The following is a 27,766-nucleotide window of genomic DNA, read 5'->3' as shown; positions in this document are numbered from 1 at the left end:
AAGACAAAGCGTTACACTGTATTATATTTTATCTTTAAACTCTGCCAGATGTAAAGACAAAGTGTTACACTGTATTATATTTTATCTTTAAACACTTGCCAGATGTAAAGACAAAGTGTTATACTGTATTATATTTTATCTTTAAACACTTGCCAGATGTAAAGACAAAGTGTTATACTGTATTATATTTTATCTTTAAACTCTGCCAGATGTAAAGACAAAGTGTTATACTGTATTATATTTTATCTTTAAACTCTGCCAAATGTAAAGACAAAGTGTTATACTGCATTATATTTTATCTTTAAACTCTGTAAGAAATAGAATTGAAAGATGGTCACTTTACACAATAAGCGTTTTTCTTATAGTTAATCCTGGCATAGATACGAAAAATTAATATGACATGTATACATACAAAAGATGTTTGATTACAGTTCGTTCCCTGGTAGGTTAGCATTAAGTTTATGGAGTTGCAACACTAAAATTCGAGGTTCGATTCACCGCGATGGACGATACGCAGAACGTCTATTGTGTAGCTTTACGCTAAAACCAGTGAAACAATAGCAACAGTTTATTGACGTTCTTCTATAAAACCAATGAAATGATATATCATTGCATTTAATTTTGTATTGATTAAGTTATATATAAAAGCACAATAATGACGAAAATATATTTAATTTCATCTATACGCACATACTGCCACATTGTGCACACATTCTAACGTTGTACGAGTTGAGTGACGTTTACTCACTATGCTATTCTGGTTTTTTTATGTACGCCCTCTACATATCAGTTCCTTTTTTGTTGATATTCAATAACGTTTTACCTATTAAGTAATAATCTAGTTTTGAACTTCTATATTCACCATTAACAAATGTTAAAAGTGTAATCTAATACCCATTGAACGTCGTAGCACATGTGATGTCGCAAGGCTAGTCAGAGAGATAGATACCTTTCCATACGACTTACCAATAAGCTAAATCTTTTATCATTTGTGCTCCTTTTTTATTTTGGTTTGTACCTTGAAGACGCAAGTCCAAATATTAGCATGAAAGTAATGTATTTTCGAGTCATGAAAGTCGGTTCTTTATATCAATTCATACAAAGTTCAGCTGTCGGACATAACTGTCTAGTATGATCATTTTGAAGTGTGGCGCAATTCTTCCGTTATTTGTAACAGTTGATTAATCACTCTGCAATACTGTCTTTGTTACTGTAGCTTTTGGCTTTGCTTCTACTATAGGCCTAGGATCCTCGAAACTGCCAACTGGTCAAGGTTGGTTGGGACCTCCAACACACACGTCTAAAGCAATGTGGCACTCATGGACAGGCACGTAAGACTTTTACACGCGTGCTGACTTGAAAGTCAGCAAAACACCGGCCAGCACGAGCTCTTGCCGCTGCACGTGTTCTGTTATACTTCTGTAACAACAGAAGTTTTTGTCACTTGACGTTGACACGCTTTACGAACCGAGAAATGAAGGTCAGATGTTGTGGTCAGATAAAATCAAAGACAGTTCAGTTCTACAACTTTTACCGACCGATACAGACAACGATAAGTTGGCTTATTTTAGCGTATTATAACCGTGTTCATTAACTACACATCTGACTAGAAAATAAAACTATTTAAAACAGTAGAATAAGTAAAAAGGTTATTTCCAATACTAATTTGGTCCAAACAGTTTACAAACTCCTCTACGTTTTTGTAGATTCTGATTCATTAACTTCAAGCCAACGTTTTTTTTTTAATACTTTATATAGTAGCTTCATTTCATTTTGACTAATGTGCAACGGCTCATGCCTTTCTTATTTTTATTAACATATTTCTCGTCTGACTAAGTTGAAAAGCCTGATCACTCTTATATTTTAGATTTTTTTATGTTAACTGACTAATTGGAACGGTTTATACCTCTACATATTTAACTTTTATGTTGGTTTCGCTTCTGTCTGACTAACTTGAAATGAGAAAATTTTGTTTAAGATTTTTTTTTCTATTAAAGTAAGGTTGACGCGTGGACAGAAAAAAATACGTACGTGCGTCACTCACCTGGGCAGAAAAGAATGAAGTAAATGTGTGACTCACTTGGATAGAAAAGAGTGAATGAAGTAGACACATGACTCACTTGGACAGAAATGAGTGAAGTAGACGCTTGACTCACTTGGACACAAAAGAGTGAATGAAGTAGGCGCGTGACTCACTTGGACCGAAATGAGTGAATGAAGTAGACGCGTGACTCATCTATTGTTAACGTTCATTCGAGTCATCCAATAATCAGAAACCCCTTCTTTACTAAAATAATACCTTACAAATAGATGGTCTGCATGGAACTCTTCTCCTGTGTAAATTGAAGTTTTGGTTGACCACGGTGAACCTATTGTGTAGCTTTTCGCTTAACACAAAGTTTGTGAACTGAACAGTTCACATGGTCCATATCTTCAACCAATTAGAAGTCTGGAATTTGATTCATTTGTCATTATTCACATCCCAGCTCATCTTTGTCAACAGAAAATGTCGAATTCACTTAGTAGCTTATTGTATGAGTTTATTAATTATTCTGTGTAGTTACTGTTTATTAAGTTTGTGTTAAAACTATTTTAAAAAGAGTACTTTTAATTATTATTATTATTATTTAATAAGAAAGTTGTTTTTATTCTTTATTTTCGTTAGAAAATTAATGTGAAAATTGTATTTACTAGAAATATTTTTTCAGATTATTCCTTTCTTCATCATGACTCAATGATAAATTATCTAGATATACAGAAGAGGTGGTAGTTATGGATGCCGCTTGGGGCTTGGAATAAATGAGACAACAATAGTAATAAATTAGGTTTGTTAAAGCATCGCCAGGTGTACTCACTGAAAACCTGCAAACCAGCATTAGTTCTTATTATATTAGCTAGAGGACAGCACATTTGATCATTTTTTCCTTTCTTTCTAAACTGACAAAGCAATTTTGTTCAAATTCAGTTTCATTAAACAAGATGAAATGGCCATAAAAAATACGACTTTCGAAAAACCTTTATGTAAATTTTTTAGCTACTAAGTAGACGGTTTTAATGTGCTAATTAAGCGTTATCATTTGATCCACGGCTGATTAGAAAGGCACGATACTACTATTATTTGTCCACCAGTAGCACAGCGGTATGTCTGCGGACTTACAACGCTAGAAACCGGGTTTCGATACCCCTGGTGGGCAGAGCACAGATAGCCCATTGTGTAGCTTTGTGCATAACTACAAACAAATAATCATTAATGATGATTCAGGATGTTGACAAAGCGTGATATACAAGGTAGAAAGAAAAAGGTTTAGCAGACAAAAAAAGGAAATGTTCTAAATAACTTGAGGATTGTGTTATCGGATTTCAAACATTTTTATAACAAACGCAAGTGTAAAAAAAAGTGTGGCTATAAGATAATAATCGGAAAGTTGATTTTAGGAGTTATAGTTCAAATAACATTATGATTAGGTTAAAATTGTCTAACATACTATAAAGTTTCTTGTGTAATTACTGTATTATCAATAACGGTTTTGAAAGTTCAAGAATGATAAAATTTCACACAAATATTTTCTGGAATATGGCATCCAAAATAAAAGAGAGAGAATTGGAATTTAAAATAACCGTGTTCTTAAGAAAGAACAAAATAATCATAATAAACCATCGATATTGGGAAACATTGTACTTAATGGCATTTCTTACAGCAGGTCCAAAACAGGAGTATTCCTTGTACTCAATGGTATTTCTTACAGCAGGTCCAAAACAGGGGTATTCCTTGTACTTAATGGCATTTCTTACAGCAGGTCTAAAACAGGTGTATTCCTTGTACTTAATGGCATTTCTTACAGCAGGTCTAAAACAGGGGTATTCCTTGTACTTAATGCTATTGTTTACAGCAGGCCCAAAATAGGGGTATCCCTTGTACTTAATGGCATTGCTTGCAGCAGGACAATCAGATATGAAATACAGAGATTGAGTACACTGTACTAAGAGGATTTTGGAGACTCATCACGTCGTTATAGTCCACGTCATCACGTACGTTTTGACAATAGCTCTATGGCGTTTGTCTGTTTGAGGAGTTTCACACAAAGCTACTTGAGCTCTATCTTTGTTATCCATCTCTAATTTAGAATTAATAAACTAGATGTTTGTTTGTTTGTTTATTTTAAAGCAAAGCTACATTGGGCCATCTCCTGTGTCCACTGCAGAGAATCGAACCCCGGATTTTAGCGTTGTAAATCTATAGTCTTACCGCTTTCCCAGCTGGGGTCTAGACTAGATAGAAAGCCATCCTAATTTAGAGGGAAGGCAGCTAATCAATGCCACTCACCGCCAACGCTTGGATACTCTAATCGAATAGTGGGATTGATTCTCACATTATACGATTCGAATTAGCAACCTACAGTTGCGAGTTAAATGCCATAACCACGAGGGCATTCATTCCCCATCTACGTGAGGTATGCGACAGTTGAACTGGAGGAATGACTGGAAACATTATTTTAGAGAACCCTATCCTATTTGCCTCGTTTCCAGTTGGAGCTCTACTGATTATGTTATATATTGTTACCTGGAGACCTGAACAGCTTTGCCACTGATCTTTGTGTTCAAGGGTTCTTATTTGTTACAAAATGCCGAATTTTAAGTACAGGTTATATACAGACTCGTTGCAGGTTTTTTCTGGATGGTTCTGGTGTCCCAAGCTGACCCATGTTCCTTTATTTTCCAATGCCATTAAATAAAAGGATGCCCTCTTCTTGAAAATTCTAAATACGCGATCTGAACACATCTTTACGATCTTATTGTATGAATATTTTGTGTAGGAAAGAGCTGTTACATATCCTATCCCTAAAAGATCAATTTTCTGTGGCGTCATACTACCTAAGAAAAGCCAAACAATGTCAAAATGTCGTTCTGATACATTCCGTTTCACTGCGACTTTATGTCGACTGTGGTTGTCACATAACTTGTATATATATATATATGGGAAACAAATGATCACATGTTTAAGGTTAAGTTTACCTACGAAAAGCATTAAAATATCCCAATGATAACACAATAAAGGACGAAACCGTCACTATGTATAAAATGCCATTCAGTATAATGTAACTAAAATTAACCGAACACCATAACATAGTATTTTTGTTCAGGTGATTGACTATAGAAACCAGGATCTGATTCTATGATCATACTTGTGAGAAGATGCTAAGAATGAGTATTATTAATTAAAAAACAAAACAAATAAACGTCACTAACGACCACGTGATGTTTTTTTTTCTGTTGAAATAATAAAACATAATATTTCTTATTGCTGAACTAGACATTTGTTCCCACGTAAAAATGAAATGAGTGTGAGAAAAAAAATAACTTACTAAGATCCAACCAGACTGAAGATGAAACTTTGTTGAATGGACGACAACTGACTGTTGTAGGAACACAGTTGAAGAGGACGATGTTTCGAAAGTCTTCCGCCTTTCAAAATGTCGTATCTACACTTGTGTTTCTACAACAGTCAGTTGCCGTCCATTCAACAAAGTTTTATCATGAATACTCTGCCTAAAAAATCTATCACAGACTGGAGATGTTAGGTGGGGTTACAAAAGTCGCAGTTAGTGGACTGTAGATTCAACATGATGTTATAAATGTCACAGTCAGTATCTTATAAAACAAAACTGTTGACTATAGGGAAAAATTGGCGTTGAGATAATGCATCAAAGTTCCTGAAAAATTGGAAGTTGATATAACTAGATATTTGGAGACTTCATTCATATTTGTTAGCTTTGGAATAGAACAGCACGTGAGTAAAATCAACAAAACAGAACTCGGAAAACGAAAAAAATCTTTGGGTTCTGACCCCAATGTGTGAGTAGAGGTGTCACGTGCTCTCCGTACAAGCATACCAAAAATGTGCTCTGTCATTGAGTTTAATGACACTACGTTCTGAGTACAAACAGAATTATTAACATGTTTTGTTATCAGGGGGTGCAATAATAAAATAAATTCTTAGTCGGTGGGAAAAATGTTATCTTTCAGATCGGAAACTTAAAAATTACATGTCACTTAGTTTCTCTTTGAAGTTAACTATTAATCATGGTTTGCATTAGCAAATCGACAGATGTATTAATCGTTTCATCTTGTTTTAAGAGGGAAAAAGTAGCGCATTCAGTGACGTCAATACTAAGGTTTTGTACTTCTTAGTTTAGAGCAGATTTTTCCTACAGATTTAATTTAAACCTCTCCATAGGTGAAACAGACCAAGACTAAAGCATTTTCATGGTAAGGGAAGAAAGATATTATGTAAGAGGGTATGTTAAAAAACAAAAAAGTGAGAAAAAGGCTAAACATAACAAAGATGAGTTTTTTTTCCACATTTTAATCAGCTAACGTTAGTGCTTTATCACACCAGGTGGAGCTTAACTAGCTAATTTGATTTACGTAGGATTGATGGTTCCATGACAGAAAAATGAAAAAAAGACTGACTCCAAGGAAGAATTCTTTATGCTGAAGTAATATATCATATTCGTTATATATTTTAATTGAAACCTTTATTTTATTGTTTAAACCTATAAGTTATACAACTGATCTTAAGATTGTGGGTTGTTGATATCGATTTCATCTTTCAATAAGTATCAAAGTTTAGAAATATCGTGGCTTGATTTACCGACTCTTTATAAATGAGATATTTTAATTGATACTTAGAAATGACATTACAGAAACAAACTACCGAACTTGACGACACATTCAGATGCATGTCGGCGAAAAAGTAACAGCACATGTTAAGATAAACGTCTTTGCTGAAATGCTACCTGCAAACAGCGAACGTGATTCGTCATAGCTACCACTGCAAGGTTAAGTTACTGTTGTTGATAACATATCTTAACCACTACTATCGCAGCCGGTCAGAAGAGCCCTGTATTAGGCTAAAAGGTCTTATGGGCACTGGAGATTGCAGATACAGGGTGGTTGAATTATTGATATTCAGTCTTCCCTACTTCCATTTAGAAGTTCTAATTAATTAGTATGACGAATAATAAAAACGCTAGCCGCATGTGTTTCTGATTTAGAGTACTATTACATCATATGTTTCTTTTGTAACAGAACTGTAACTGTGTTGTTTCTAAAACCAATTCAGTCTCTGTGTGACCTCATATAAAACCCAGAACTACAATATGTACACATGATTCAACATAGCCCTATAAAAACAAGTGTATTGCATGAGTTAATATATTATTATAGAAACACAGCTGTAAATATATATTGGCATATGTGTGTAATGCTACTTTAAAACAAGGCTAATAATGATTTTAACCACATCATTCCTTACCAGCCCATTTCGGATTTCCAGTAACAATTTTGTTTGATGTCAAGTTTCAAGACTAGTTTAAAACTCCCAAAGTCTTAGCTATTTATACCTGTTTAGACTAATTTACAACTAAGAATGTCTTAGCTATTTATACCTATTCAGACTGGTTTACAACCAACAAAGTCTTAGCTATTTATACCTATTCAGACTGGTTTACAACCAATAACGTTTTAGCTATTTATATCTATTCAGACTAATTTACAACCAACAAAGTCTTAGCTATTTATACCAATTCAGACTGGTTTCGACAACGTTGTACATTTGCTGTTATGTTAAACTTATATTAAAGTTTTCTTCATTACCCATTCAGACCGTCTCCAACCGTTATTATATGTTTTGGTATTGTTAAGAAATTAATTACCAGTGGTTTGAAGGTGATGAAGATCCACTAGCTTAAAATCCAGCCACATCTTGAGATGAAATCAGTTTTTCATAAGGAGGTGATAAAAAAGCTGACATTAAAGCAATTAATTTTCCACAAATTTACAATTAATGTCAAGTCAACAAATTTACAATGAACGTTTGGTCAATTTAGAAGTGATTATGAAAGTTAAAGTCTGTCAAGGTCTAAGATTTCTCTTCCCATTTTGTTACATTATAATTGTGATGTATAAAAATACAACACGATCAACAAAAAAGATGTAATTACCAATGAAAGCGGGTCCTGGAACAGCTTTCTAAAAAGTTAACCCTCGGAGCATTCAGCTTCTCAAGGTCTACGTGATATATTGTACTTCTCATGAGAGTCAGTAGTCTGGATCAGACGTATGTTTGTACTTCTCTTGAGAGTCAATAGTCTGGATCAGACGTATTTTTACCTTCTATTGAGAGTCAATAGTCTGGAACAGACGTATTTTTACCTTCTATTGAGAGTCAATAGTCTGGATCAGACGTATGTTTGTACTTCTATTGAGAGTCAATAGTCTGGATCAGACGTATGTTTGTACTTCTCTTGAGAGTCAATAGTCTGGATCAGACTTGATGAATCCTTTGTAATGTTCTTTTCGGTTTGTTGAAGAGACGATGATTTCACGGTAAAGGTATAATTTCCCATTGTTGCTCCATATCTAGTATTTGTATCCCATATAATAATCAGTAATCCTGATCAGACACAATGAATGTTTAATCTGTTGACAAACGATGGTTGCGAACAATAAACAGTGAACATTTATTTTGGTGATCCATACCATTATATATATAATTAGACAAAGAAGCAGACGACGTAGCGTTATGATTTACCTGTCCTGTGACGTGGAGTGACTGACAGTTAGTGATTGACATGGTGAGATTTGTCCATGGCTACTGGGCCCTTACTCGTCAAAAGCTCAAAGATATCAATGACAAGGGAGTTAATATTCAGGTTGGGGCAAGTCATTCTTTCATGCAAATTATTTATCATAACAACTGATTTATTGAAAAAATTTCAGTTAAGCTCCTATAGAATATCGTTATTTTATTGTGATTTAGTGTTTATTATTATAAAGACTATTTTGCATTGCTAGCTTAATATATGTATTTAGGACTAGCCTAACTCTTCTAAGGTGGCCAAACCTCTTGATATATTACCGGGATTACAGTATAAATAAGTTTATTTCAAAGTTCACGATCTGAGTGGACAGTAAATACCAAGTTTTAACTAATAGTTTCTCGACGGCGTCAACGTGATATAATAAAGGCTCAATGCTGCAGACAAAAAAACCTTTATAACAACACACAAATAATTTTGTTATAAAGTTTCCATTCATTGTCGTACAACTATGACGATTAAAGTGTTATATACATGACGGTCAGAGCTAATCTTTATTTTCACAGTTTAATATTGCACCCGACAAGAAGAATTAAATACGTGTAAATCAGGTTTCACAGACCACAACGATCTATATTGATTGACTTTCAACTCCTTGTAATATATTTCTGTCATATATAAACATCAGAATCGGATCTAGGATTCCATGAAATGGTTAGGTTTTTTTTTATCTAGCCTGTACTTCTGAAGTATTGTATGAGTGTAACTTCAAGATGTATAAAAATATGTATTTAATCTAAAAGGTTTTATTCTGGTGATAAGTTCAGACATTTGATTAGATATGTAGAAATAATGAGTCACAACGATGAAATTATCTCGCAAAACTCTGTTTTATTTCTCTTTGTTTTCTGTGAATCACTTTACACAAAGTTGTTTTATATACAGTTAGCTACAAATTTATAAACAATCGTTCATTACACACTAGCACTAAAAAACATTTCAGCGTTTATAATATTATAGCAGACTCTATTTGAGATTGATCACTCCGAACACATCTAATTAAAACTGCTGGCAGGCTTTTCTTTATAAAATGAGATCAAGAAACTTGCAAGTTTTTTTTATCCCGAGGTTATTAGTAGTGACCTAACAAAAATACGACTTAAACAGTTCCAGAAGAAAAAGAGGTGATGATAACAGTTTGCACACAGTTCCATTATAACAGAAGGAACTAACTGAATCACAGAAACTTCAACTGTCAAAAGTGTTGCCACTGTTTGTACACAGGTCATTAGAACTGAGTCACAGAAACTTCTTAGTGACCCAAAGTGTTGCCACTGTTTGTACACAGGTCATTAGAACTGAGTCACAGAAACTTCTCCTTAGTTTAAGGTTAAACTCAGTAACAAAAGCTAGTCAGATATGATAATACAACAAAGTGTCCAAACATACTAGTTATCAACCTCTCCTAACGTTTGTTTTCTCTACTTTACCTGTCAGCTGACTTTGACAGAACTTTGGTGTCAAAATATTTTCAAACTTAGATTTGTAAGGAAATTCTTGAAATTGGATTTCTACCATTTATCGTTCCGTCCGTAGACATGTTCAACAATCTTATAAAGACCTACCTGGACTCATCCATACTCCTTCCGGCTGCTCGAGATGTGATCAGTTCCTGTCCAAAATCGCTCTTTTAACTAGTTAATAACGAACATTTTTCATTTAACTACTTCTTCCTGTTGCTATTTAAAAATCACTTATTGTAGAAAAGCGTGATAAAACATACTATGTAAATAACAAGACGACCCCTGAGTTTATTTTGACTTGTTCTGGGAAAATATCTTATAATCACGGAAAGGGAGTTAATAAGATACGTAGCTTTCAATCTTCACACCAGGTGACGACTCCAAAAGTCATATATTTAGTCAACAACAAAGAAGTTTGGGCTAACGGAGAGACGTCTTTTTTAGTTATTCGATATTTTAACGGATATGTTCATTTAACATATTATTGTGTCATAGCTAAGGTAAATGATATGTTAAAGTCATACTTGAAAACAACAGGAGTCACAGCTCGTGACATAACATTCACGTGGGTCAAAATAACATAAATCATAGTATAATTTTCAGGTGGGTCAAAACAACAGCACATGACATGACTTTCACATTAGTACAGTATACTTATAAAAGACAGAATTGCGAATCTTTAAAGACTTATAGAAATACACCAGTCCTTGAGATAACTAAGACTGTTTTTATTATTTCCACATTTATTGTTAAGTTTGTAGAAAATATTTAACTTTTTTTTATCCATAGCTTGAACTATAACAATGTTACATTAAATATCAGGTTCAGCTCTTTCATTAACAAAATCCTGCGCATGGGAGAAAGTTTTCAGAGTGAGATTTCACTGGCTGACTTAGCCTTGATGGAGGCACTGTGTACTGTACAGCTAAAGCCATCTAGGTTTTCCTTTTGTCAAACATTATCTTCATCAACCATTGGTAAATCTGGTTTTTAGTTTGCTCTTAATTTTTGCTGTATGCAAAGTTATTGTTAAATTTAAGTTTTCATCCAATTAGTGGCTGATAAATGTATATTGCATATATGAGAGTACTAGCATATGTCATTATATTTACGGGATTCCACTTATTAAAGCAATTATAATTCTAGCACCGAATCCACACTGAGATCCATACCACGGTTGAAAATTACAATATACTATTTCTAGCACCTTTTCTATCATTTACTGGAATAACTTGAAACTACTTAACACGTGGCTACTAATCATTGGTGCCCACATGAAACTACCTAACACGTATTAAGCATAGGCAAACGTACTCAAGAACCTTATAAACAATAGACAGTCCTACCTGGACCCATACTCATTCCGGGTATTCGGGATTTAATCAGTTCCTGTCTACCAACAAGTTAACCCTTACTGCGGTTCAATGATATGGTTCATAGTTGTTGATGTTCATTATATGTACAATAACTCAATGGACTGCACATTTTCACACATACAGATGTGCTAATATAATCTTTCCTTGGCGAGCAGCACCTGTTGGTCAGTGAGCAATCAGCGATTGTCCTACCGTATGAATTAAATGGCTAGTTGAATGAGGGATGGACGAGTGTAACGTGGGAGGTGGGTGGATATGGAGGTGGACAGGACTATCTCCTCCATCGGCGTGTCTCACCAACATGCCGGCTGTGCTGTTGGTGGACACTGTTAACGGACCAGTCTTATTGGTCATGCTGTTGGTGGACACTGAAGGGGTCATTCTTTTCTCTTTCTGGCGGCGATTACAAAACCAGACCCTAACAACTTCTTTTTCTATCTCTAAGCTGTCTGCAAGGGTTATAATCTCTTGCGCTGACGGTTTGGGCTGTTTACGAAAATTACTTTCTAGCACATTCTTTACAGATACCTCGATGCTCGTTCGCTTCTTCCTTCTCCGTCCCTGGGCAGCGATCCTGTCGATGGACGTCGGCGATCCGGAGGTGCTCTCCGCCTCTTCCAGCCACTTGGCAAGTAGAGGCTTTAACTTACACATGTTCTTGAAGCTGAGCTGCAGAGCTTCGAACCTACAAATTGTGGTCTGGCTGAAGACGTTGCCGTAAAGCGTGCCGAGCGCCAGACCAACGTCTGCCTGCGTGAAGCCGAGCTTGATTCGCCGCTGTTTAAACTGCTTGGCAAACTTTTCTAAGTCGTCTGACGACGGTGGTGGTGCCTCGATTATGCTGAGCTCGTTATTGTCTAGTTGGAGTGGGTGGTGTCCGTTGTCGAGATGGGGAGCCTTCCTCATTGCCGGGTGTATCTGCACCCCACCATGAGTCATCATTCCATTCATGGCGTATACTGGTTGTTGAAGGGGCGAAGAACCGTTGGTTGATGGGGGCATGCTAGCCATGTGTTGGCCAGCTGGAGAGGACGGTTGCCAGGTTATGTGTTGCGGCGGACGGTGATGGCTTAAGGAATCCTGGTGCAGTCCTGGACCTGAGTGGTTTGGTGGTTTTATGTCCTGAGCGTGAAGTCCATTATAATGGATGTTGGATGACCAGCCCGAGAGGTCATTGTGATGAGGTAGACTAGTCCACTGTTGGAGAGACCCCAGAACGTATCCGTTTTGACTATGGTGCTGGGGTGGCATGTACTTCATCTCAACACAGCTAGCTATTTGCATCTCTCTGGTGAAGCCGTGTGTGTTCGATAAAGATTCCTCGTTCCTTGTGACGTTGAATGGATTGGATGTACTAGTAGCCATGCTTTAAAAGACGTGTTCTACTGATCTGGTGTGCAAAACCAGGCCCGTCATATGCGTTCTGGTTACTGACAAGCTGGCCTCGCTTTAGACCGACAGCTCGTCACCATGGTGCTGATAAAGAGCTTTCTACTTTCGCTACTGATTGGCTAACGTTTGATGATGAAATTTGATAGGCATTAAATCAAAAATTTCGACCAGAAAGCCTATTGGCCGTGACGTTGGGCGTGATGAAACCATGGAAACGACACAATATCACGGGATCCATTTCCTCCAGTACGGTCCCACCTAAGCCCAGGAGACACGTAGGAGGTCGAGGTGTCGTCACACTGAAACCTCCAGGCCCGGGGTGGAGCTTTAACGATAGGCGGGAAACATCTCTAGCCGAAAGAACTATGATTGTGGAACTTCACCTATTAATAGTAAGTTATAATGGCTGTGTGTGTGTGTATCTGTATGTAAAAAACCCAGAGTTCCAACTTCATGAGAATTACACAGTAAAAACTGTCATTATTACATGTACTATATACTCCAACTTCATGAAGTATACCCAGTAAAAACTATCAATATGATGCCTACAATATATTACAACTGCGTGAGGTTTACCCTGTAAAAACTATAAATATGATGTCTACAATATATTCTAACTGTGTGAGGTTTACCCAGTAAAAACTATCAGTATTATGTCTACAATATATTCTAACTGTGTGAGGTTTACCCAGTAAAAACTATCAATATGATGTCTACAATATATTAAAACTGCGTGAGGTTTACCCAGTAAAAACTATCAATATGATGTCTACAATATATTACAACTGCGTGAGGTTTACCCAGTAAAAACTATCAATATGATGTCTACAATATATTACAACTTCATGAGGTTTACCCAGTAAAAACTATCAATATGATGTCTACAATATATTACAACTGCGTGAGGTTTACCCAGTAAAAACTATCAATATGATGTCTACAATATATTACAATTGCGTGAGGTTTACCCAGTAAAAACTGTATGACGTGTATATTAATACTTGCTCAACAAGGAAATATTGGTATTAACTCTTTCGCTGCCACTTTAAACATCTTGAAATTGTCAAAGTTTACGAAGTTTCAAGGGGAATAAACACCCTTTCTTCATGATGGTACAAAATTCCAGTTTCGTATGTGGCTAATATCACACCTTTCAAAACTAAAATAAAGGCTATATAGTAAGTTCCCATGTCATGAAAGAGCTAATAAATAAAACGGGCATTGCAAAACTCGAAGTTAGTAAAGATACAAATAATACGAAACTTGAGTTTAAGAGGTAATTCAGGAAATGAAATTCCAGCAACACTATATTCTAAAGTTAGGTAGTAAATATAGAAGAACAGAGTACAATAATATCAATGTAAACAGGTTAAAACTTCCTTGTAAGAACTTAACAATAGAAGCATCTAAAATGTTACTAATATAACTACAGAAGCATCTTAAAATTTACCTTAAAGAAAGTTAACACTTTAAGCCAATAGAAGTATATTATTACTTGCCCGTAGAAAGTTAAAAATGGATAATAAAAACGTCTTAGAACTTACCTTAAAGAAAATTAATAAAGTAAACTAATAAACCAATAGAATTATCTTAATCCTAATACTTACATGTAGAAAGTTAACAATGTAAACCAATAGAAATATCTTAATATTTACCTGTAGAAAACTTACAATGTACAATAGAAATATCTTAACACTTATCCGTAGAAAGCTAACAATGTTACCAATAAAAGTATCTTAAGAAAGTTAACAAACGTAGGTGAAAGATAAAAACTTTTAACACTTATTATGAAGATATGAGACTGTGGGTGGTACTCTCACTCAGTACTTTCAGAAGTATCATCAGTAGTTAAAAAACAAGCACTATTCTCAGACCAGGCAACAAATGTTAATCAGGAGCATAGTCACGTGGTACGACCGAATTTTTAAAAACTAAGCATAAGCTGATATAGATGTACTCCCATCTCAAGTAAAGTTTTTTGTTTTGTTTTTTTAGTTTGGGCTTATTGCAGGAAGTATGGGTAAAGATCTTCAAGAAGAGAATACTGTGTAAAAAGTGCACTAGGAATTTTTAAGTTCATCACGTAAAAGTATTCTTAACTTGTTTGAAGAACTCGAACTTAATCTTGTCGTGGGTTAACTGATGATAAAAAAAATGTTTACAGAAATATCGAACATAACCCTTTAATTTTTAAAATAGATTATTAATAAAATACTATCGGCTACATCCAATACGAGGCCTTTTGCCCAATACTATGGTTCTTAAATCCACTGAAATATGACAGAAACAGTAGTTGTGGCTGAGATGCTATTAATTATGATTTATCGTGTCTTTTTACTTCCAAACACTTTTCAATCGACCGCCATTCCTTCATTTTTCGGTGGATTGTCTTGAAACTTGGTAGGCCCAAAACACCTTTTCATTTTTTAGTACTTTTTTAAGGATTTTATGGGGTGAAAGGTCAAACAACCCAAAAATATATATTTTAGGCTCCTGTGTGTCTATATTTACAGCAATCAATATGAAAACTAGCACAATCATAAACATTTAAAAAAAAAGTTGGATTTGCTCATTTTGTGTCATTTTAAGGGGTCAGAGTTCACAAAAAGACATAATTTTAGGATTTTTGGTCAATTACTCGGCCGTATTTTGACCAATTTACATGGGATTTTGTACAAAAGTACTTTTATACACGTCCCATACATATATAGACAAAAATGTGGGATGTGCCTGTTTTTGGTCATTTTAGTGGGTCAAAAGTTCAAACTCATAATTTTAGGCTTATTTAGCCTTATTTCGACCAATTTACATGAAACAAAAATTCTTTTCTACAAGCAACAAAGATGTTGGAGTTGCTCATTTTTAATAATTATATGGGGTCAAGATCCACAAAAAAGCATAATTTTAGGGTTTTTTTTTACGATCACTTTGCCGTATTTCGGCCAATTTAAATGGGATTTGGTACAGAGATACTTTTTTAAAGCTCCCAAACAGAGATATAGGCAATTTTGAAATTTCTGCCTTTTGCTCAATTTTTCATTGAGGAAAGCAGAATTTGGAGTTTTATTGAACTATTCATGTGTATGTCAACCAACTTACAAAGGATTTGGTACAAAGATACCTTCTTACAGGTCCCAAACAATGATATAAAAAATTTTCGATTTTTCTCGTGTCAAAATTGGTCACGTTGGGAGACATGCTGTGTTCGCCTGCCAATTTTGGCCTCTAATTATTATCAGATTGCTTAACAACAACTGTACGGGGTGAACTGGATAAAGTGTAATCGATTTTACACAACAAATCAGAATTAAAACATATTTTATCCTTTATTATTCTCTTGAATTAACTTGCTCATTATTCAGAAGAACCAGCAAACTAGTCTTCTTGATACTGTGTTTTCACCCACCCCAAAGATAGTTATTACGTAAATATATTTTGTTCTTCTTCTCATTAAATAAAACATATAGCGCCACCTAGTAAGAACATTTCAAACTTGTACTATTAGACAGAACAAGAAATTTACGTTCGGCACCAAAGACCTTCATGGTTCGTATATTTGCTATATAGCTGTTCAGCAATTATGCTGGTTGACGTCATTTCAAAATATTTATTTTCATTGAAAGATACATATCCCACACGAATATACGTATAAATAGAATATAACGATCGGCATAGCTGGTGGTAAAACAGCTTCAGGATTTAGTTTATATTAACTTGTTGAAGAAGCACATGATTGTCTTTTAAATATAGTATCTTCTTAAAGGTTGTAATTTAATTACGTTATGTACAACAACACAAGAAAATAGGTCAGTGTGTGAAGACGAAATGTGGAAGACTTTCGAAACGTCGTCCTCTATACTTGTTTCTACAACAAGTAGTTGCCCTCCATTCTACAAAATATTCTGCCTAAACATTCTATCAAAGGAAGTAAGTAATATGATGAAAGCAAACTACCAGAACTAAAAATCAGCCCAATTTTGGATACAGTTAATTTAATATATATATGTCTTATGTTCTTGCTTATTATGATATACTAAACTAACAATGTAAAATATTTTTTTAATAAAACGATATAATAATATATATTGTAATATTAACCAGTGGTGCTAATAAAACTAACATTAAAAGAAAAATGGATATGATTTACAAACTGGAATCTACTCTTCAGTTTTACAAAAACTCGAAACATTTTACTGAACGCACGCGCCACAACTCAACCACTACTCTGTTTTTTTGTATTCCAGCCGGTCTCAAGGGTCCTAGTATCGAGGGAAAGTCCTCGTCGGCAATAGATATCGTAAGTATAGTGTGGTTCACATATTATTATACACTATTCTTTAGTTTAAGTCATAATTTTTGTTAGTAATTATGAAAGCTTAACGTTTTTAAAGAGAGGAATTCTTAATATGTGATTTCTGTAGTAACTTATCAAGACACAGCGTATAACCCCTCGTTTGTATCTAATTATACTGATGTTGGTAATTTTCTTGTCATGGTCTGTTTGTCTTAAATCCTCAGAGAAAGTCGACATGAATTTGTTTTTAGATAAGTGTATTTTAAAGGACACAAAGAGAGAGAGAGAGGTGGATAAGTAATATCGAGAGAGATACACGCCCTACAAAATAAATTAATATCTCGGGTCGAATACAATTAACGAACAACAGTATATAAATTTGTCTGTGACAGGTACGGAACACATGCTTGTGTCCCACCTTTATAAAAACATTTCAGACGAACTTCGATTTTCTTCTTAACCTTTCACGTCCTGAAATGTGAGCCCGTTCTTGGGTAATTTAGCTAATTTTCAATAGTCCATGCGAAGCTATATAAGTCGTATTTGCATATTATTTTCCTAACGAAAAGGACACGTGAAAATGCTTTTACATGCAATTAGTATTATTAAGCTAATTATAAACGATTCGTTGCGCCAGGTACAACGACAAAAAGTAAAACGAATATGGTCAAACAAGTCTTTTATTCTCATTCTCCAAGATTACTCGATAGTTGTTTTTAATATCTTTCTTAAACGGGATAATTTTGTACCAAAATATTAACAACTGATTACAAAATTACATTTTTAAATACATTTTTACATAAACGGAACTTTTTGCTATATATCTTTGTTTTTGTTTGTTTGTTTTTGAATTTTGCGCAAAGCTACAAGAGGGCTATCTGCGCTAGCCGTCCCTAATTTAGCAGTTTGAGATTAGAGGGAAGGCAGCTAGTCATCACCACCCACCGCCAACTCTTTGTTTTTACGAAAAAGCTGACATAACATAATATTTTTGCTTTAAGTAGTCATTTCCAAAAAAAATGAACACAGAGCTGTACTATTAGGTCGTCAAGAAATTAATGTCGCTTTTTTTAGATGAAAAAAAAAACTGAAAAACTTATATATATCAAAACAAAACATTTATTAAATGAAATAGTCTCCATTGTTATCGATGATTCTTTTCCATCTTACAATAAGGTCGTTAATGCCCTGATTAAAGAAATCATGTGGCTTTAAAGCAAAAAACATGTTAATGCCTTCTTTAATACCTTCCATATTTGTATACGTTTTCCCATTAAAATGGTGTTGCAGCGACAGAAAAATATGGTAATCAGATGGTGCCATACCTGGAGAATATGGTGTGTGGGAGAACACTTCCCAACCCAACTCCATAATCTTGTGTTGCGTCAAACGTACCACATGTGGACATGTAAGATCGTGGAGAAGAAGAACACCTTTCCGATTGACGAGTGAAGAGCGTTTCTGATGAAGGGCTTGATTTAAACGTTCCAGTTGCTGACTATAGATCTCTGCATTGACAGTTTGCTGTGTATGAGGAAATGGATTCTCTATACGAATATTAAACGCCAAAAACAATGCCTCAGTCCTAGACAAAAACCACTGCCGCAGAAAGTGATGCTTTGCATTTGGTGAGACATCAAAGGAGTAATTCATTTCGAACTTTTATCACCGTGACAATTCTGTCTAAAAATGGTTCACGCGCATTACGTGCCAGAAGAGACGAAGCAGCATTCACACGTTGGAAACGATTATCATCGGAGAGTTCGTGAGGCACCCAAACACCTTCTTTATGGAGTTTTCCCATATTGCTTAGATGTTTACGTACTGTAAACATGCAATTTCAGGGCCATTTCACGAGTGCGTTGTCTTGGGTTAGACTCAACAAGTGTCTTCAGAGCATCAATATCAATTCCAACATGTCGGCACCTGCCATCACAGTTTATAAGGATAAAGTCACCTGAACGAAATTTGCTGAACCATCGTTAACACTTACGAACGTTCAAAACATTTCCATAAACTTCTTTGGTATTCTTTGTGGCTACAGAGGCGTTGTTTCCCTTCTTGTATTCATACAGCATTACATGCTAATGTGTGTTTCGTCGTGTGCCATCATTATAAGGAATTAGAGTATACCAAACTTTACACATTATATAGGCTACACTAACATGACGTTTAGGCGGTTCGTTTAACTATTATACGTGATGTACTTTTTTAGGGGGTGGTTAATGAAAGTGTTCCAAATAAATCCGAGTTGTTTTCCCTTTAAGAGTTGTGAATGTTTATAAAAAGTGTATGATACTGTGAAACTAATATGACACTGTGAAACGAATATGATACTGTGAAACTAATATGACACTGTGAAACTAATATGATACTGTGAAACTAATATGACACTGTGAAACTAATATGATACTGTGAAACTAATATGATACTGTGAAACTAATATGACACTGTGAAACTAATATGACACTGTAAAACTAATATTATACTGTGAAACTAATATGATACTGTGAAACTAATATGACACTGTGAAACTAATATGACACTGTGAAACTAATATGATACTGTGAAACTAATATGATACTATGAAACTAATATGATACTGTGAAACTAATATGACACTGTGAAACTAATATGATACTGTGAAACTAATATGACACTGTGAAACTAATATGACACTGTGAAACTATTATGATACTGTGAAACTAATATGACACTGTGAAACTAATATGATACTGTGAAACTAATATGACACTGTGAAACTAATATGATACTGTGAAACTAATATGACACTGTGAAACTAATATGACACTGTGAAACTAATATGACACTGTGAAACTAATATGATACTGTGAAACTAATATGACACTGTGAAACTAATATTATACTGTGAAACTAATAGAGTGTAATTGAAATCTCTCTAAGGTAATTATAAATATTTTCATGAAGAAGGTTCTCTAAAAATATTGATAAAACTAACGTTTTTCGCATTATTCTTTTCTTCATCGAGAAATGTATTTCGTACAGACAAAATCAATAAGAACAAACAAATAAAAACAGTTTTGAATTTATTCCTTTTTAAAGAAACGGTTATCATTCCTGATGTTTAATATTCGATTAAATTCATTATCACCACTTAAATGAAACTTAACTCACTATCAAAAAACAAAAATTCCCACAATTCTTAAGACGATACCTGAAGGTACAGATTACGGTAGTGATACTTTACTCTGTCAAGATGTCTGGGAAGAAACGCATGGTTCACATTTGCAATAAGTTTACTACTAAATCTAAACCAAAAAAAAAAAACAACAACAAAGAAGTATTTTCGAGAAATTCCCGAGAATGATTGTATCTAAATTTCTACCATTTTTCCATGACGATATAAATTTTCAGCCACTACTTAGAGTGTATATGAAATGTATTGATTGTGCTGTCTTTAGAGATGATGATAAGAGGGCCCCCCGGTGACACAGCGTTATGTTTGCGGAGTTACAGCGCTAGAATCCGGGTTTCGATACCCGTGGTGGACAGATAACAGATAGCCCATTGTTTAGCTTTGTGCCACTGATAAGTGCTTTATATGATCTTCCAGTGTTTAAAACTGTTTATTATGAAACTAAAATCTATGTAGTCCTTTTTTTTTAGTCCTCGTTTATTAGATTATTTTGTTCTATATTCGTTATCCATTTGATAGTTTAGCTTCATTCTCACCAGGAGGTGTATGTAGAGAAAAATCTCAGCCGATTGTAACTTAAAATCTTCAAAACAAATGATTATTCAATTGTATTTTTTATCTATGCACAGATGAACCTTCAACTGAGACGTTGACCAACAAACTTGACCTTCAGTTTCCTTCATCGGTGAATAATATCATGAGTGAAGGTAAGTATCAATCAATTCTTAACACTGGGATTCTGCACGTAATGTAACACGTACGAATCTTAGATAGACAATGTTCAGGTCTAAATATAAATATGTATCTACTGTGTCTTAATGTAGTTTTCTTTGGTTAATGTTAACAGGAAACTACCGATTGTTGAGTCTTCTAAGACTACTTTGACACCCTTCTTTTGTATTGTATACACTACTAGTTTACGTATGATGGCTTCACTTTGCCATTACTGAATAACTAGGAAAAATGAAAGCTTAATCTCAAACATTCATGTAATTTCAAAATAATCCCTAAACGTCTTGCTGTTAAGGGTCTTTAACAGCCACACTTATGGTTTTGTTTTATATAATACTCATGTGATTTTTAGTCAGTACAAAGCCGTATTTTTACAAGATTAGCCTTCTGTTGTAAAACGTATCTTATTAAACTTATTCTAGTATTATTTGCATAAATTCTCGTTAGGATACGTTGATTGTGAATCGTAGAAATGTGATAAATAGTGACGTCATTCACTATTGGTGTGTTCCAGCATTGTGCTAATTGTTGGCGTGTTCGAGCTTTGTGCTAACTTTTGTTGTGTTCGAGCTTTGTGCTAATTGTTCGTGTGTTAGAGCTTTGTGCTAATTGTTGGTGTATTCGAGCTTTGTGCTAAATGTTGGTGTATTCGAACTTTGTGCTAATTGTTGTTGTATTCGAACTTTGTGCTAATTGTTGGTGTATTCGAACTTTGTGCTAATTGTTGGTGTATTCGAACTTTGTGCTAATTGTTGTTGTATTCGAACTTTGTGCTAATTGTTGGTGTATTCGAGCTTTGTGCTAATTGTTGGCGTGTTCGAGTTTTGTGCTAATTGTTGGTGTGTTCGAGCTTTGTGCTAATTGTGGGTGCCCATTGAAAACTGTGAACACATTTTAATAGTATGTCCAGTTTTTACTTAAGATATTGGATTTCTTATACATTCCATAAATTTTAATCACTATTTTGTTTAGTGTCAGATCCTAAATATAATATTTAGTTAAGTAAGATTGAAGTTTATCTTGTCGAATAAACATTTTAGTAACCATACAACACATCGAAAAATGACCGAACAGAGGTTGAAATAACAGTTCATTCATTTAATAAAATATTTCACAACAGAATACGATTGGGTCCAATTTTTACATTATCGTGATTTTTTTTTAGACTTATGTGTAAACCTAAAGAATAAAGAAAAAGACATTTTCTCCGCCATCTTGTTCCAAAATTATCATACAACTTTTTTCTTCTTCAGAGAAAGATTCAAGCCCTAGAACACCGAATGGAGCCATGAGGAATTCTAGTGGATTCTGTCAGAAAATAGCGGTGATTCTTCTGGCATTTGGAGTGTCTTCTGGTTCTTTTTTCATCTTGTCCTTCTCCCCACACCAGAGTAACATAAAGAGAAATATTTAACATCTGTAATGTTACAGTATTATTTCAACAATGTTACAGTATTCTTTCAACAATGTTACAGTATTCTTTCAACAATGTTATAGTATTCTTCCAGCAATGTTACAGTATTCTTCCAGCAATGTTACAGTATTCTTCCAGCAATGTTACAGTATTCTTCCAGCAATGCTTTTTCCTATTTGGTTCAAGCATCCAATGTTCTATATTTTTTTATCGTTATTTCGAGTACTCTTTTTTTTTAGTACTAGTCTGTAAAATACCTCTTTAGATCTAAACAAATGGGAAAAGGCCACTATATATATATATATATAGATAGATAGTGGTGTGGCCTTGGGATATTCCAGTGTTGCTTCAGTTAAATTTTCTGGGATTCTGTAAAGTTCTGTTTTTTTTTTAGATATTGAACGCTATATTTTAGCTAAAACATTTGTCCAAATTGAGGGACGATAGTTTATGTATTAACACCAGATCTTTGTTAATGAAGTACCTCAATATATTTAAACTAGTAGCACAGTGATAATAATTTGGGAGAAGTAATCATTTTAGTAACCAATGTACTACAGGAAAAACCACTTTACAGTTTGCATAATATTAATTCGGTATTTATTTAAGACATAGTGAAATTTTGAAAATCTTAAGCTTATTTATGAAGCAGTGTTTTACATATCATGTTAATATCATATATTACTTTCTCTCGTTTACAGAGAAGCATGTTACAATAGAGTAGTTCTTTTTTGTATCATGTCATCTGCATCAGTTGCTGATATGTTTCAGGGGAGCTTCATGTAGACAAAAGTGTTATTTGGTAACATGTTTCTCCAGGAATTTTTTTTTTCTGGGAGACCTTAAAACTGTAAACTGTATGTTCTCCAAAATCTGACTTTCAAAACGTTCGAAAAACTATAAATACCGATATTAAACAAAGATGTAACAGAACTGGTAACATTGGACGTAATCTTGTTTGACCTCTTTTTACTGCATATTCTACTTCATCACTGTTCAGAACATTTTCCAAGGCTTAACAGACACATTTCATAGGCATCATGGAACAAAACTTGACAGAAATATGTCTGGGGGGGAGGGGATCCGGACATGCTATCTTTGATTTTTTTTTTAAAGTAAATTGACTGCCTGACCTATTTTTACGCAAGTGTAAAAATGTACGATAAACATCATGAAAAAAATACCAGAGAAAATAATGTGAAAATTAACGGTTTAGCGACTAACTTACATGACCTGTTTTTTATTACCTTAGATTCCTTTCATCCTTTCGATTTGTTATTTCAAATTTCAAATTAAGCTTAGAATCCTTACATTTTTATGGTTCTATGACTCATTATAAACAAATAGAGGCTCTAAGATTTATGACTCATTTTGAATCTTTAGAATGAGTCATTATTTTGAACCATAAATTCTAATAAAAGTGGGGTCCTGGTCCCCACATTCCGACACTTATGTATTATTTCTTTACTTTTGACTGTTTAATGGTACCGAGCATGCTATCCGAGAAAAAAGCGTCACCCAAACATTGCATTCAGTAAATCGAGAGAAGTGAACAGATGAGTCTGCTGAGCTAGCTTGTTTTGTTTTTTTTCAAGGAAGATTTGTAGACGATAACCTTATAATGTTTAATTGTACTTCAGAAGCTGTTGAAGATATGTTAGTTTAAGCTATTATATGTATATTTAGGTAGGCATGTAAATATCTGAGTAAATCATAATTTGATCTTATTTTTTTAATCCGTATTTAATTAGAAAAAACTTGTGTTTTCTTTGGATACAGAAAAAAAGTGCCAAATGATACATCACATCTCAAGGTTGATTGGGTCATGTTCATATTAACTTCATTTAGTATATAGATAAATACACATATATATATATTCTTGTCTGTAGACGGTTGACGAGAGTCCTTACCAAGCGTCAAATCTCTTATATTTGTTAAATCGTGTTCAACTTCAACACGAAGAAATTCCAAAGCTATATTGGATTGTCATTTTGAAAGGTATCGAAAACGTTTCGTCTTCTTCAGATAATTATCCATATCAAGTATCTTTAACTTGTGCATTCTAGGTTTCAAACTGGATGTTCTACTATGTCTTCTAATACCCAGATATTCTGTTATATTCTAAATCAGCCAGATGTTCTGATATGCTTTATAATACTCGGATATTCTGTTATATTCTAAAACAGCCAGATGTTCTGATATGCTTTATGATACCCGGATATTCTGTTATATTCTAAGACAGCCAGATGTTCTACTATGCTTTATAATACCCGGATATTCTGTTATATTCTAAGACAGCCAGATGTTCTCATATGCTTTATAATACCCGGATATTCTGTTATATTCTAAGACAGCCAGATGTTCTCATATGCTTTATGATACACGGATATTCTGTTATATTCTAAGACAGCCAGATGTTCTCATATGCTTTAGAATACCCGGATATCCTGTTATATTCTAAGACAGACAGATGTTCTCATATGCTTTATAATACCTGGATATTCTGTTATATTCTAAGACAGCTGGATGTTTTCATATGCTTTATAATACCCGGATATTCTGTTATATTCTAAGACAGCCAGATGTTCTCATATACTTTAGAATACCCGGATATTCTGTTATATTCTAAGACAGCCAGATGTTCGCATATGCTTTATAATACCCGGATATTCTGTTATATTCTAAGACAGCCAGATGTTCCCATATGCTTTATAATACCCGGATATTCATCTATGTTTTGAGATATTCGGATATTATGCTATTCTCTAGGATGTCCGTATATATTTTGCTATATTCTATGTCACCCGAATATTTTGCTATAACTTAGGACATTCAGGTATTCTACAATGCTCTAGAATATTCGTAAATGTGGTATTGTTAAATATATCGGTATTGTTAACGGAGTCCACAGTAGCAGCTTTCATACCACAGAATGTATTTATGTAAGATGTTTACCGACTCTTTCCACATCAGGCGTAAAATTTGAATCTGTTACTACCAAATCAACATAAAAAAAAGACTTTAATTAGATATGCAAAACATCAAAAAGTTGCATGTCAACATTAGGCTTAGAACTTCACTTTCAATGGTTCTGGTTCGCCTATAAGCGAAGCAGGCATAAATGACTGGGTTCTTATCATATAAACTTAAAACTTGTACGTTTACTTTCAGGATTATTGCTTCAGTTTCTCTCAGCAAAGAATGTTCCCCCCCCCCTATATCTTGAAATATTTGATTTCCCCAGCTTCCATACATACACACAGTCTTGACACATTATTGACATATATATCTAACTATCCAAGATATAAACCAACTGTAGGAGGAACTCGTAACATACAAAAAAAACAGACAATTTTGTTAGACTGAATAAATATTCTTCCGGGAATATATATCTGCCTGAGATGATAATCTTCTGAATATTTCATTCAGAATGGCCAAGTAACTTAGTGTAAGGCCGCGTTTATCTTATTCTTTCAATGTAACAACGACTGCAATGCACGTGGGATCGTGTAAAGGATCTTGAAGCTAATTCATCATCCCTCGTTTAATTAAATGCCTCATCGTTTTGTAATCAAGAATATTAATGACGATAAATCAATGACTGGTAGAAGTTCAGATAAATCTGGAATTGCACAAAAACAACCAGCATTATTTCTCTTCCTGTTCAGTAGGAGTTTTAAAATGTAAAGAAATATTGAAATGCGATTTAAATTCTTAGTACAACTGAGTGCGTTAAAAATGTAGAACAGGAGACAAATAAATCATTCTTAACAATGTGTACTAAAGTGTAGTCAGAAAATAATAGAGAAGTCTAAAGATGGATAAGCGATCAGGTATCGACATCCAACAATAGTGGGGGAGATGAGCTGGGGTGTTTTTGGCGGGAAAATGTTGCAAACTGGGGTTGTAAACGTAATAAAGTAGTAAATTAACCCTGATGTATTAATATTTGACTACATCAGCTATACGTAGGATCTGTTCCTTTTCAAGTAACGTATGAATCCTGCTCTTTGTGGAAGTGTTGGTGTAAATTAATTGGCAAATGGCTCAATTATAACTCCATTTTCAATTTCATACTTTGACGCTGATTCTTCTCTCAGAATATATTTTAATTGTTTATTTGTTTCTTTTTTCGGGGGGCGATCTCAGTATAATTCAGCACCCCTCCTCTCTATGTATGCTGTCTTTGGAGTGCATTATTAATCTGGCTGAATTTACACCTGTAACTAAATAGTGCACATTTGATTATATATATAAACTAAACTCTACAAAATACATAAAACTCTGAATCTAGATAGGCTGAAAAAATTATATTACTGTTTGTTACATGTAACCACTTTCCATCCGCTGAAATGTAATATATATTTGTTAACCTATTTCAGAAACTGATTGTCTTTTACTGTAACAGCAAGACACTACATTTTACGTGGCAAGTCGTTTGTGTTTCTATAATCAACATATTCTAGATTGCCAAATACAGCTTTGACATTCTCTTGATTTACGAATTTGTGAATATTCCTCGAGTACAAATTACCCGCTTAAATTAAACGCCATTTTTACGATGTTTATGTTTAAGTTAATGTACAGAAATACTTGTATTAATGTCTGATATACTTTCAGAGAATATGAACTTGCTAATTGTTAATACATTCTGTTCGATTGGTACTGTCATTATCTATTGAGTTATAAAGTTTTGTTTGTTGTTTGAAACACGTATGTAATTTTTGGAGAACAAAAACATCTCTCTATTTCTTCTTCTACCAAATGACGTGTGTTAACTGTTTGTAAAAGTGATACGAGTACACATTCAAATCTGTTCATGGCTCAGTTATACACGAGGTTAAAACTCTTACCATTGAATAACTTAAGTTTTATTGCTAGAAAATGTTCAAATTTAATTCATTGTTACCGATCAAGAATAAGGAAATGTTTGAGTTATTTCTGTAGCAACCGTGTTGTGCGTCAATAAAGTTATGTTGCGAGATCAGTTTGCTTTCAAACCACTTGTTTGTCGTGTTTGTTTTTCTTTCAAAGAACAAGACAGAAAGCTATTTTAAACATCTCAAGCAAACACATCATATCTCTGTAAAAGAAGATTACCAATAACCAGATCCACACATCATATCTCTGTAAAAGAAGATTACCAATAACCAGATCCACACATCATATCTCTGTAAAAGAAGATTACCAATAACCAGATCCACACATCATATCTCTGTAAAAGAAGATTACCAGTAACCAGATCCGATCAAACCCT

At 34.2% G+C, this 27,766-nt stretch overlaps 1 protein-coding gene and 1 long non-coding RNA gene across 3 annotated transcripts in view; one reads left to right on the top strand and one right to left on the bottom strand.

Annotated features, from left to right (window-relative positions):
• The window catches only part of LOC111086390, a 66,652-nt gene that overhangs the window by 2,495 nt on the left and 36,391 nt on the right, over positions 1 to 27,766 (top strand). For both annotated transcript variants that reach the window (XR_002611110.1, XR_002611109.1), the window contains exon 2: positions 17,136 to 17,188. This is a non-coding gene — a long non-coding RNA (uncharacterized LOC111086390). The remainder of the gene's footprint in view (positions 1 to 17,135; positions 17,189 to 27,766) is intronic.
• Positions 9,548 to 13,277, bottom strand: LOC106461922 (POU domain, class 3, transcription factor 4-like). The gene has a single exon (XM_022389022.1). The coding sequence runs from the start codon at positions 12,862 to 12,864 to the stop codon at positions 11,665 to 11,667; it is 1,200 nt and encodes a 399-aa protein (XP_022244730.1). The 5' UTR covers positions 12,865 to 13,277; the 3' UTR covers positions 9,548 to 11,664.

Source organism: Limulus polyphemus, unplaced genomic scaffold, assembly GCF_000517525.1.
Source record: "Limulus polyphemus unplaced genomic scaffold, Limulus_polyphemus-2.1.2 Scaffold1059, whole genome shotgun sequence".
Lineage (NCBI taxonomy): Eukaryota > Metazoa > Arthropoda > Merostomata > Xiphosura > Limulidae > Limulus > Limulus polyphemus.
This window is presented reverse-complemented; position numbering and strand designations above follow the sequence as displayed.